General features: G+C 41.9%; 1 protein-coding gene across 2 annotated transcripts in view; it reads right to left on the minus strand.

Moving 5' to 3' along the window:
• Window positions 1–14,582, minus strand: part of PLXNA2 (plexin A2) — a 354,945-nt gene that overhangs the window by 297,479 nt on the left and 42,884 nt on the right. For both annotated transcript variants that reach the window (XM_069756297.1, XM_069756298.1), the window contains exon 2: window positions 1,391–2,677. In XM_069756297.1, coding sequence (XP_069612398.1) covers window positions 1,391–2,587 — 1,197 coding nt within the window. In that variant the 5' untranslated portion in view covers window positions 2,588–2,677. The remainder of the gene's footprint in view (window positions 1–1,390; window positions 2,678–14,582) is intronic.

Genomic DNA, 14,582 nt, shown 5'->3' on the forward strand with positions numbered 1-14,582 from the left:
CGTACGGGAAGGGAGGGCCTCAAACAGGACATAAGGCCAAGAGTTGGTATGGCTAGCCATATCTTGTCTGTGTACGTGTGGCCTGATTCACACACTAATTAATTCAGACTGTAGAATGATTAAGTGAATGAAAAATGTATTTGGATGTGCACCACCGGCCAACCCAGGCCAGGCACAACCACATGGACATAAAAGGCCAGGACCACATGGACATACATGCTACAGATGGATCTGGATAAGTTGGAAACTTGGGCTGAAAGGTGGCAGATGAGGTTTAACAATGATAAATGTAAGGTTATACACATGGGAAGAAGGAATCAATATCACCATTACACACTGAATGGGAAACCACTGGGTAAATCTGACAGGGAGAAGGACTTGGGGATCCTAGTTAATGATAAACTTACCTGGAGCAGCCAGTGCCAGGCAGCAGCTGCCAAGGCAAACAGGATCATGGGGTGCATTAAAAGAGGTCTGGATACACATGATGAGAGCATTATACTGCCTCTGTACAAATCCCTGGTTAGACCGCACATGGAGTACTGTGTCCAGTTTTGGGCACCGGTGCTCATGAAGGATATAATGGAACTAGAGAGAGTACAAAGGAGGGCAACAAAATTAATAAAGGGGATGGGAGAACTACAATACCCAGATAGATTAGCGAAATTAGGATTATTTAGTTTAGAAAAAAGACGACTGAGGGGCGATCTAATAACCATGTATAAGTATATAAGGGGACAATACAAATATCTCGCTGAGGATCTGTTTATACCAAGGAAGGTGACGGGCACAAGGGGGCATTCTTTGCGTCTGGAGGAGAGAAGGTTTTTCCACCAACATAGAAGAGGATTCTTTACTGTTAGGGCAGTGAGAATCTGGAATTGCTTGCCTGAGGAGGTGGTGATGGCGAACTCAGTCGAGGGGTTCAAGAGAGGCCTGGATGTCTTCCTGGAGCAGAACAATATTGTATCATACAATTATTAGGTTCTGTAGAAGGACGTAGATCTGGGGATTTATTATGATGGAATATAGGCTGAACTGGATGGACAAATGTCTTTTTTCGGCCTTACTAACTATGTTACTATGTTACTATGTTACATAAAAGACATCTGAAAATTGTACCTGGAGTGGTTATAGCTTTAGTGACCCCAAACGTGGAAAGAGAACATAATAGTTTGCCTAATTATTGGGAAAAGGGTAAGATGGTGTTTGGTGATGGAGTAGCAAATAAAAATGCCTGGATATGTTGGTAAATTTTCAGCTGTCTTGTTTCCACACCAAAATAGCATAATAAGGTGATCTCATACCCAAAGGCTTTGACAGTCATAACCAAATGACCAATATACACAGTGGTTGCATTTTACAAAGAAAGGTAAGACAATGCTCTTACAGCTTTAGTGCACTGGACATCCTTTCCTAGCAGCCAGTTTAGCTCCAGATTTCCTTCTCCCTGATAACAAGACTGTAGTCTTTCCTTAATGAGCGCATTGATAGTCTTGATGGGGAAGACACAAAGTGTGGAATCATCAGGTGGATTGTGGTACTGTTTCTGGCCTTTTGAGAAAATTGCAAAAAGTACATCATCCAGCACTGATATTTTCAGAGACCTAGCTAATGTGGCCCCTGGCTTTGTTAGATAGGCAGCCTGCAGTAGCCGGTACTCCACCCCATTCTTTGTGCATCCAATAGGCAAGGAAACATAGGAGTGAAATTTAGGATCGTTTTTGCATAAGCGTACGATTCGAGAGGTGTAGAAGAGATCACTTGCGGAATTACTAGAGATACCTTCAGGAGTTTCTGGCTGCACAGTGAGGAAATAAACATAGTTGCCGCTCGCAAAGCCATAAATGTAAAAAATGTCAAAATGAGAGACCAAAGCAAGGGTATCAGATGGTATCTTGATGAGGGACGACACAAAGTCACTGTAGAGCTCATAATCCAACATGGTAGATGATTCTGGATCCCTAGGCAACTTGCGACTAGAAAGAGTTGGGAAATAATCCTGTTTGCCATCGACTGCAGTTCCAATGAAGAGTTTGCCGTCCCGACCTTCGCTGTGAACAATCACTCCATACATTGTACCAGTCTCATTGACACTGGAGAGGTAGTGCTCCTTCTTATGAGATGGTTCTACCAGTATAAAAAGATCATCCAGACGTAGTAGCTTACAAACACCCTGGTACAAACTACCACATGCCAACAGTCGGTTCTCAGAATAGTCAATGATTAACAGCTTGTTCACATTGTTGGTCAGTGTACGCGGTTCACTACATGGCTGCACATTCTGCGGAGGGTAGCAGGATTTGTTGTCCTCTCCAGGACCAGTGTTGTGGGACACCAAGAGGGTTAAGTTTCCTGACAGCTTATATATGCGATTTACTGCACCTACATAGATGGCCCCTGTGCTCTGGTGCACGGTGAGATGACTGAAAGTCCAGTCTCTTTGCTCAGCATGAAATGTGCTGGTTAGGGAAGCACCAGGAATTTCGAAAGACAGCATGGCCAAAACCAGCAAGACCATGGAAGCTGCCCGACTGTGGAAATGGAGAGATTTCTCTGTCCGCCTCTGTAACCTCTGCTGTTCCATGGCGATGAATTAGGGGAAAGACGAGAGATGGAACCCAAGCTCTCTTTGGTTTTCACTGCCTCCAAGAGCTTAAATCTTCTTTACATGATTCTGAAAGACAAAGAAAAAAAATGAGTATCAGATATATAGGATTTATAATGTCTGTAATATAGAAAGCGTTCATACACATTTATTGCATCCAGCCAATATTCATGACTACAATCACCATTAATGCGGACCGGTCACCTCTCCTGACATGTCTGTTTTTGAATATACTTGCATTTCCCATGAAATAACAATTCTGGAACAACTTTTCTTAGACCTCTGCACTGCCCCATTCCTCCTAGAAATGAATGAATAAATTGGCAACTGGCTGGTTAAAGGGCATGTACCTACACAATCTGCACTGACTGGACCGTGTGACAGTGTGAGGACACCCCCAACTGGTAACACCCAGTTGTCTAATTATTCATACATTTCAAGGAGACATGACAGTGGAAAGACACATCACAGATTCCTAGGAGGAAATGCTCCGATATTGTTACTTATGGGAATCCGTTATGTCAGGAGAGGTGACTCGTCCTCCTTAAATCTAAGTGATGATTTTTAGGCTTCTTAGTAGCGGCAGAGCGCTCGGACTGCGCCCCTCCCCAATGCTAGCATACACATAATCATGACATATAGGAGATTGTCTTCGCATGGCCACCTTTACTAGTAAAATAAGATTTCAGTTCTAAGGGTCACTGCTTTCCTGCTTCTGTGAAATCCAAATGATCTAAAGCTGAGCAGAAAGATTAAGGCTATGTGCACACGTTCAGGAATTCATGCAGAAAATTCCTGAGAATTCCGGACATTTTCTGCATGAAATCCGCAAGAAAACCGCATGCGTTTTTGCCGCGATTTTGCCGCGGTTTTGACGCGTTTTTTCCGCGTTTTTTTCCGGACACTTCCCAATGCATTTTGGAGTGGGAAATCCGCAGAAAAACCGCAAAAAGATAGAGCATGTCCGGATTTTGTGCGGTATGCGTTTTTTTTGCGGAAAAAAACGCATCATGTGCACAAAACATCCGGAATTCATTCTAAATGATGGGATGCTTATTGTATGCGTTTTTTTTGCGGTTTTATAGCGTTTTTATCGGGAAAAACCGCGAAAAAACCGCAACGTGTGAACACAGCCTCACACTTTATAGTCCACCTAAACTAAAGCTCTAATGACAGCTGATGAGAGTAACATCACCTATGTGGGGAGACACTCGTGTTCAGATCAGTGCGACATACAAGGGCAACTTACAAAACAAGAAAGAGAACTATCGCTATGAAAGACTTGCTAAAAGAAAGACGCCAGAATGACATCTTGGGATTTAAGCTGCATTTCCAGTATTAAATGAGGAATTATCCTGTGACCTGCATCTACCTGTAGAAAGGGGCCATGTCTCCAGATATTGTCAGTAGAGATGAGGCTGCGCATATTTATCCCGTTCGTTTGTATGGGATTTCGAAAAATTGATGTGCACACTTTCTCCCCTGAGAACACTGTGCAATGGAATCCTGTTCATAATGGGAATCTGCTTTTGCTATGTAAAACGCGAGGTAGAGGCTGAGACACTGATTTCAGGGACGTGTAATTTATTAGGCTTGTGTACTGTAGTTTCAATACAATGAATGTTTTATCACCAGGAGATAATCACTGTCTAGACTACAGATGGCGTGAGCCCTGGTCCGACCATGCCCCCTCCTCGTATAAGCAGCTTACTGTCAATAAACAATGTACACAGAATGTTGTGGTGTGGGAGGGGTTAGCTTTCTGAGCTCTGCTACATCTAAAAACAACTGAACCGAGTAGACTAAGTGATACATTGTTGGATTCCGGGTCTCGTTTCCTACATTATGCTGCTCTCAGATGAGGTAGCAAAAATCTGGTGATAGATCCCCTTTAAAGCTCCTGTGGTTTGAGCAGTAGGTTCTACATCTTTCAGACAGTTATGGCATATCCTGTGGATTAATGTTCAAGATGTGGTCAACCCATTTAAGTATTTCAGACAAGACACCAGAAGCAGAAAATATCAAGTAGTATACGTCATGGCTGGTAGCTATGCATTCCCCGTCTCCTAATTCCCCCCAAACCTGTAGCAGTTACACTGCTGGTATACTGTCCATTACCTTTCAGCTCCACTTATTACGCTTTTACCTTCTCCAAAGTGTTTATGCACATTTTCCACTGAGCCAGACACATGATCACACTTATCAAAGGATCAGTTAACAGCACAGACAGTGACTTGTGACCTAATACATTTATACCGTCTACATACGGGGAACGATTCTACATACAAGCAAACATCAGCAAACAAAGGGAATGCTGCAGTGTGTAGGCAACAAGCTCGCTCCATTACTCCGTGCCAAAGCCGCAGAAGACAATCCTTTCCCCTCTCGGCAGTTTCTGCTTGTAACAGGTGTTCTGTTGCGTATCCCATTTACAAATCCCTTGTATAATAATTGTTTCTTCACTCCCAGCAATGCAAAATACAACAAGAATAAGTTAAAGCCTCCCTTCCCTGCAGCAAGCACAAGCAACGGCATTACCAAGCGCAATCACTAGATTAAATATGGAACGGAGCGGCAGATCCTGTACCCATCTCCTGAACGCCTCATCCCACAGGGAATATTAGACAGATGATGATCAGCATCTGTGCGGAGTGGAGGCCCACCAGCCATCATTTCAGCGTAATTATCTGTGAGCATTTCTGGCCTCCAGAACAACAAAAAATATGAGTCAGAGGAGGCTTCCTTTATGTCTGTGTACCTAGGCCTGGCGGGGGACGTGTGCATGCCATCCAGCGCATCTTGATTGTGTAGTGTGACACAAGGAAAGGAAAGCACTACAAGAGACGGACGCGGAGACGAACGTGCCTGGGTCTCAATTGTGCGGATTTGTAATTGTTGACAGTGTGCACAGACGTCAAGCGAGCAACAAACTCAGATCACACTGCACTTCTCTGAAATAGGCCACGGTCACACACGCAGAATTTCAAATACTGAACGTGTGACTGTGGCCTTACTATTAAGATATGACAAAGCCAGCAAGCAATCGGTTAAGGTCTCACTCAGACGTCTGTGAATCCCGTGCACGTTCTATCTATAATTGGGGAAGAGTTGGGAGACCCCCATACACACTACACTGTCAGCTGATATCACTGTTCTGCTGTGCACGGGGCCCGAAATTACTGATGATCTGGAAGACGGGTGGTGAGTATCAGATCATTTCCTGGTCCGGAGGTTACCGGATGTAAGCCACGGACAGGGAAGGACACACCGCTCCTGTACATCGGCTGCTGATGAGAACTTTACCTAATTTCCCATTCATTTGCTTAAGAGATAAATTGCAGCATCCACTAAGTAATACACAGGACTACATTGCTTATATATGGCAACCACTGATCATGAGGGTGTCGGGGGTCAGACCCCTACCAATCTGATACTGATGACCTTAGCTTAAGATCATCAATATCTAAGCCCTGGTCAGCTCCTTTAAGGCCCATTTACACTGGCTCATTCCCGATCAGTGGCTCATGGAAACATCCTGCCGATTAGCCATCAAACAAGCTGACTGGATTGTTCAGGTGGGCCATGAAATCTTCGTTGTCGGCAGCCTATCCATTCATTACTTGTACAGACCATTGATTTTGATGAGCACCATACTTTGTCCTTGGGCTGTAGAGGACCCGAACATATGTTGCCAGGCTTCACTGAAGGTCACAGTTTTGAGCTGAGGGTCTCAATAGATGGACACCCCGTAATCAGCTTACTCTCGGACAAAGTCAAGAGAAAATGTACCAAGCAATGCATCATTTCCACTAATAGCAGCAAACTCTTGTACTAGAAGGAAACATGTGGCTCCCATAAGATGACATGTTTAATAAGCTTGTAACGAACATATACTCACAATGTGCACACAAAGCACGTCATCAATAACATACCTTCGCAGTATATCGCTGTCCATGAGATTAATGTGTACAGGACGTAACAATAGCAATTGCATTCATTCAGCATTTAAGCTGTCAGAATCGGATGAAATTAATAGCTATAAGCAATCCCTCTGCTTTCAAAGGCTGTTAGAAAAGCCCCCTTCTTACGGTGGTTGATAATAGTGATCCTAATTATGTTTTTAGCTAATTGATTCTCTTTTCCCAGGTATATTTTACAGCCACTTTAATATATCGGTTATACATATAATCCTAAAAAAAACAGATCATCTATATTAATAAAACATATTAGATAAGGTCTTGCCCTTTTCAACAAAGGCCAAAAAATGTTTTGAAATCCCACCGTCTCCCGACAGCTCTGTAAGTAATGCCAGCGATCTGTTAACCTTTTGCACTCTCCGGTGACATAATAACCTTCACGCACCTTTAAGGAGAGGACTCCTGGCCAGTGAAGGCACCGGATCCTCCAGAGAGATATTAGAGTTATGGCCCAGAACTGAATGACCTTTTAAGTAGGAAAATATTTAGAATTGAGAGTCCTCAGTGGTTGATACCTTTTAATGGCTAACTGAAAAGATGGTAACAAATTGCAAGCTTTCGAGACTACACAGGTCTCTGTAGTCTCGAAAGCTTGCAATTTGTTACCATCTTTTCAGTTAGCCATTAAAAGGTATCAACCACTGAGGACTCTCAATTCTAAATATTTTTCTATCCACTGGCTAACACGGTACCAAGATATATTTCTTTTAAGTAGGAACATTCTGACTTCAAAGATTAAGGCCTCACTCTGTCCTAAGGGGGGCATAAATCAGGAGTAAAATATATAGTTTTCACCTGCTTAGCTAACAAGGGGCCTGCAATCTATAGCTGGCAAAGCTTTACAGGAGCAGCAGGTCCATGACCTACAACACCCAGTGAAACTTTTTCAAAGGAATATCCTAATTTATATGGCATTATTTACGGCACCGAAGAGCCATATCTCTGATAGACAAGTTCTCTGTGTCCCTATAGCAGAGGAATATATCTGTACTGGAATACTTCCATTCATTAGTACGGGTTTATATGCTGGGAGATGGCATTACTTACAGCTGCTTGTTCGGTAGAGGCCTATGTACTGTCACATTACTTATTGTTGTTGTTTTACTTTTTCTTATGTCACACAAGCGTTTCAAGGTGCCCTCATACTAACAAGGCCACACTCTAATTAGGCTGAAAACATATGTTTTCCAGTCTCCTGCACATTCTTCTAGAGGAATCTGAAACTATGTCATCCAAGGCAGCCCATCTTATTAACCAACATGCCTGGAGATTACACTAGCCATTGAAGGGAATCTATCGGTAAGATTAACCCCCCCAAACCGGATATTTTGACATGTGGGTCTTAGAAATGTAAACGGACACCATGTAGATATCAATCGAGCTAAAGAGGCTGGTGCTGGGTGGAGAAACAGCCCAGGAGGCTGGGGAAGTGCTCTGCCACACCTCATCTGCATAACAATTGAAAATGCTGAATTCTTGATAATGTAGCAACAGATAAAATATATAAAGGTTTCAATGATTTTACACTTTAAGAATCTGTACAGTTTGGGGTGGGAGGTGAAGGTCGATTTAACTGACAGGTTCCATGTAAATATAATTGTGTATTTCAGGGAATAAGCAGAGACTGCTATTATGGTGGCAACAATAAAAAATGAAATGTCGTGCACTCTGATCAAGAAGAGCAGGTGCAGGCTGAACCTGGATAGTATCCAGTTAAATCACAAGTTGATAAGAAACAGCCGCACACAAACTTTGGAATTTTTCTAATGCAAAAAAGGGATAATTTATTGTATTCGCCACAGTAGCATAGCGATGTTGAGGTAACGTTTCGGCCCCGTAGTGGGCCTTTGTCAAACCTCACTTGTTGAAGAAATAGTAGAGGAAGATATTGCAGTGAGGGACCCCGCAATGAAGGGACAGATAATTATTGTAATAGGCAGGCTCCAAAGTAGAGCAATTGGCGTTATGAAGAGTAAGATAAGGTCTGAGAAGGGGGCGCGATCCCAGTCCGAGCTGCTGATGTGATCATCATCATATTGATGATATGAACATTATACTGACTCATTTGCATCAAACATTTAGGAAATGAGATAACAATAATTTGGAACAATGTGTGCTGTTTAAAAAAAGACACATGTACCACATGATGGGAAAAGACAAAGGAAAGGGGCACATGCACAACCACAATGCATGATCCAGTCCTCCCCAAAAGAGCTCATCTTTTCCTTTGGATATTGTCATCTACTGGACCAACCTTTCTAAAAGCAACGTTACACACTTGCAGAAGCATTTATGTTATTTGCTTAAAAAAAAAGTATTAGGGTATGTTTCCATGGTCAGTATTAGCAGCGCTTTTGTACGCGAGGTGTTTCCGCATGTGTTCATTGAACCATGCGGAATCCCCACATCCTATACATTGGACTCTGATATTTATCTTGCGGAGACTGAGCATCTCCGCAACATAAATTGACATGCTCCGGTCTAGAAAGACAAGCCACATGTGCGTATACGCAGAGACGCCGGAGGCTTCCGTGCACGCATAGTGGAGAAAGGATTCCATAAAATCCCCTACCGATGTGGAATCCGCAGAATGAAGTGACATGCTGCGGAATGTAAACCGCTGCGTTTTCACGCGTTTTTTTCCGCAGCATGTGCACAGTGTTTTTTGTTTCCCATAGGTTTACATTGTAATGTAAACTCATGGGAAACTGCTGCGGACTCGCAGCTGCGGAAACGCTGCGGATCCACAGCGTTTTCCGCATCGTGTGCACATACCCTTATAGTTCTTATGGTAAAGAAATCATGTCTGCAGACTGAACCATTCCTTCTCCACACGGATGGAGTGCCTTCTTGTCTTTTAAGAGGGGTTTACATGAAACAGCTTATGACCACACTTTTTGTATGAACTATTTATCTACTTGCACAAATTAATAATGTCACCTCTCAAGACTAAATAAATGTACGCTAATTATTTAAAACTTTCATCATAACCTAGATTCTCCATGTCCCTTATCAGTTTGGTGGTTCCATTTTGTACTTTTTCCAACTGGTGCCATGAAGTCCATTCACATTTTCTAGAAAACTCCTGAGGGGCCAAAATAGTCACCGCACACGTTGATGAATTAATCGAAGGGGTGAAATTTGCAAAATCGGGTTACTTTTGTGGGAGCTCTTCTGTTCAGATAGCACCTTTCTTCTAAATCCCGCCATGTGGTCGCACAGTAGTTTCCATTGACAAATGAGGTATCACTCTGCTCGGGATAAATTGGGTAACAAACTGTGTGCTCCCTTTTACTTGTTACCCTTTGTGAAAATGAAAAAAATTGCAGCTAATAACATTTTATTATTATTATATTTCTATAGGCTAATGTTATAAAATTCTGTGGGTTCAAAATACTCACTACAGCTCTAGATCACTTGAGTGCTGTAGTTTTGCCAAATAGCGTCACTTGTTTGAGAGTTTTGCTGATATCGCACCTCAGGGGGTTCTGATAATTGGGGCCCCAAATCTATTCCAGCAAAATCAAGAGTTCCGAAAGAAAAATGACGCTCCTTCCTTTCCGATCCCCGTTGATTGCTCAACCACTGCTGTACAACCACATATGGGGTATTGCCGTGTCCAGCAGAAATCGCAAAAACAAATTGTGGGGGAAATATTCCCCTATTACCCCTTTGTGTGAATTAGAAATTAGGAAGCTAAATGAACATTTTAGAGTGAAAAAAAGTAACTTTTTGTTTTCATGCCCCGATGTTCTAAAAATCTGTGCACCTGTTCTTTAAAACTGCTACCCGTATCCCTAGATGAATATCTTGAGGGGTTATTTTTCAAAATGGGGTCATTTGTTTGAGGTCTCTGCTTTTTTGGCACCTCGGGAGCTGGGTAAATGCTACATGGCATCTGCAATCTATTCAAGACAAGTTTGTGCTCCAAAAATCAAAAAGCTCTTTTTTTCTTTCAGAGCCCTACTATGTGCACAAACATTGATTTTGATCCATACATTGGGTACCAGAGTGTTCAGCAGAAATGACGGAGCAAATTGTGGGGTCACTTTTCTCCTATTAACAATTGGGAAAATGGCAAATTTGTTCCTTACACAACATTTTACTGAAAAAAAATATCTTTTTTTGTTTTTGTGCCCTAATATTATAAACTTCTCTGAAACAAGTGTGAGCTAAAAATGCTCAACACCCCTTATTTCCTGAGGGGTCTAGTTTCCAAAATGGGGTGAGTTGTACGCAACTTATGTTTGGGAGAAATTCTGTAACAAACTGTGGAGTCCATTTACCTCTTGTAAAAGTGAAAAATTTGGGGCTAAGGCAATATTTTCCGGGAAAAAGAAACACATTTTTTCATTACATTTTCCCTAGATTACCGCTAGTGACTTGGCATCATGAGTGCCCAAAAAATAATTGGTGAAGTGCTATATCAATTATAATATGGAACTGTTCTAAAATATAAAGGACTAAAGATTATTTTGTGTTTTTTTTCTTCTTGGAAAGAATCATGGTTTTGGGAAAAGGTATTATGTTGTAACTTTCCTACCATTGAAATAAATATAATATAAGAGTCAATGGTAAAGGTTGCATATTATTAAAATAGTGTAAATACTTATATATATATACATGTAATATACATACGAGGGGCGATCCAAAAGTAATGATAAATGGTTATTTCTATTGCACACAGAAATTAAAATAAAATGTTTTCTTCTCTCTTAGGTACCCACTAGTCCAGGAAAAAAAAATCACTTAAATAGACCACGATTGAATATGAACTACCGAGGAGTGAACATCAAAATGGAAAAAATTAGCTCAGAGCTGTGATCAAATACCTCTGCTTGAAAAAATTGACTACCAAAGACATACACAGCGACTTAGTGGAAACATTGGGGGACTCTTCTCCATATTCCACAGTTGCACGCTGGGCCAAGGAATTTAAGCTGGGAAGAACATCAACGGAAGATGAACATTGTGAAGGATGCCCATCCACCTCCCTCAATGAAGAAAACGTGAAAAAAGTTGAAGAAGTTGTATTGGCACATCGAAGAGTGACTATCAGGCATGTAGCTGAGGTCACAGGGATCTCATATGGCAGTATTCAAAGAATCCTTGCAAAAGAATTGCATATGAGAAAGGTCTCCGCGCGTTGGGTGCCAAAAATGTTAACCGACGAGCAAAAGAAGAAACGAGTTGACATTTCAATAGCAAATCTCGAAAAGTTCCAAGCAGACAAGAAAAAATTTTTGTCACTTTTTTGACCATGGACGAGACCTGGATCCACCACTTTGATCCCGAAACTAAACAACAATCGATGACGTGGAAACGAGCCGACGAACCGACGCCGAAGAAATTCAAAGTGTCAAGCTCAGCAGGGAAGGTTATGGCGTCCGTTTTTTGGGACGCTGAAGGAATTATTATGGTGGACTATTTGGAGAAGGGAGCCACTATTACGGGCTCCTACTACGCAGAACAAATAAGAAGATCGCGGGAGGCTATCAAGGAGAAAAGGCGCGGCAAACTGCGGGCTGGAGTGTTGTTTCACCAAGATAACGCACCGGCTCACAAAGCTGCAGTTGCCATGGCTACCATTCAACAAGCGGGCTTTGAACTGGTGGAACACCCCCCCTATTCACCAGATCTAGCCCCCAGTGACTTCTTTCTCTTTCCTCGGCTCAAGGAACACCTCCGGGGCAAGAAATTTGACGACAATAGCGACGTGATAAGCACTGTTGGGGATTTTTTTGAGGGTCAAGATCAAGAATTTTTTTCAAAGGGAATTCTAAGTTTAGAAAAGAGATGGACTAAATGTATAGACTTGTTAGGAGACTATGTAGAAAAATAACAAAAAAAAATTGACTATATTCATTGTGTTTAGTATTGATTATCATTACTTTTGGATCGCCCCTCGTATATGTATATTCCTGGTCACTGATTTACAAGTCAATGAAATAGGCTTACTGATGTGAAAAGTGAAGCTTTCCTCAGCTCGTAAACACTCAGACTGCTGGAGCGGGATGCACCCTATTAAAGAAAGTCTCCAGAGAAACATCTGCACTTCTGTAGGACTCACTCACACTTAACTACTTACATCTATAAAAAGGAAAGCAATCCAGATGTCGGGAAGGTCAGTAAAATTACCCACCCTCTAGTAAGGTTATATTCTCTTGTACTTTGATGGTGGTCTCTGTGACCAATTCATTACCACCGTGCTGTACACTTTCGGCTGTGGCTTGCACAGGTGAAACAGCTGCTTTCATCTTGTTTTACCTGTAAAAGCTGTGCGGCCAAAATGTGCAGAGCAAAAGTGCAGCAATTTGCAGAAAAACGTGTTATTTTTTATTAACAGGTCATTTGCAGCATAGTTACGGTATCTACGGCCTTTTACCTTATTAGTGTCATTGAGCAACACTGTAATTGTAGAGGCTGTGACCTGCCCAGTAAGACCCCAATACATGACAGGAAGAGGTGAGCAGTATGCCAATTGGTTATCGCCAACACAGCGTATGTGGCATGGGAATATATCCCAATGTGATGGACAGGGGCAATCAAATGTATGCAACCCCCATTGCATTATTAATCTATTACCAAATGTACAAATGTTCTGCTATTTTCAATAAACCAATCATACAAGAACAATTTAAAAAGCTCAACACAACTAATATAACAAGTGGTTTCTCCAAATTCAACACAAAATGCCACTTTTACTGACACTACAGTCTCAGGATCATTCACACTCATTACAGCACCCCCGTGACTGTTAGGACCTGATGCAAGCTTGATGCCTAGCCAGACAGCAGCTTCTGGCAGCGTTCCTGGAGAGTCTTAGCCCATTCATCCCCCAACTGCTTACCTCAAAATCTCATCTAAGATAGTCTATGGGATTCAAGTAAGGTTGCTATGATGGCATCCCCATAATCTTTCAAGGCTTCTTTTGAAACCAAGCCTTGGTCGACTTTGATGTATGTTTGAGATTATTCTCCTGTAGGAAAGTCCAATGATGCTTAAGCTTTGCAGAGACATGACTTTTCTAGTGCCAGAGGAAACAAGGCATTCCCAGAGCATCAATGAGCTGCTGCCATGTTTCACTGTAAGCAGGGTGTTCTTTTCAGCAAATGCTTCATTTTTTTCATACAGACATATGCTGTATGTGACAGCTCTCCAGCGACCACACAACGACTTACCAACAATCACGGCCAGGTCGTATCGCTGGTCGTGATCGTTGGTAAATTGTTAAGTGTAACGGTACCTTAAGTGCAAATGCCGGGCAGGTTCAGAATGCTATTAACCTGCAGATTAAAGTGAAACTGTCAGCTGGATTGTGCACAGTAACCTACAGACAGTGTCAGGTTGGCACCGTTATACTGATTAAATTGATACCTTGGTTGATTAAATCCGTCTTGTGGCTGTTGCTTAATTTGTATTTTCAGTTTTGAGTTAATGATTATATTAGGACCATTCACAATTTGCATAGTTTTAGGCGCTCCTTCAAAACACATTTGTTCAGAGCGGCCTATCACGTTCCCTAATCAAAGTCATTTTATGTTTGTGTGTAGCCTAATTCAATACTTCCATCTATCCCCCACTCCTTGAAGATGGCTGGACCATCATTGTAAATACACACCTGCACTTTGTACCTCCCCCACCTCATTGTAGATTGTAAGCTCTCACGAGCAGGTGGCGTCTTATGTTGCTTTAATTATTGTATTGCTAATGTTGTTACTTATGACTGTTGTGTTTGAAACTGTTAAACTGTAAAGCGCTGCGGAATATGATGGCGCTATATAAATAAAGATTATTATTATTATTATTATTATTAATGATTGATATGCTCGAGCTCCGGGGTGGTCTACAAGTGGTGCTCTGATTAGGTATTCACCAGTATGGCTTCTGACAGGTCGCTGATCCCTCAGTGACCTGCCCCCAAGTTTACATAATGAATATTATATATACCGTATATTTAAAATAAAATAAAAAATCCCCTTCCCCTTAGCATTTTT

The sequence above is a fragment of the Ranitomeya imitator genome, chromosome 3 (assembly GCF_032444005.1).
Source record: "Ranitomeya imitator isolate aRanImi1 chromosome 3, aRanImi1.pri, whole genome shotgun sequence".
NCBI classification, from domain to species: domain Eukaryota; kingdom Metazoa; phylum Chordata; class Amphibia; order Anura; family Dendrobatidae; genus Ranitomeya; species Ranitomeya imitator.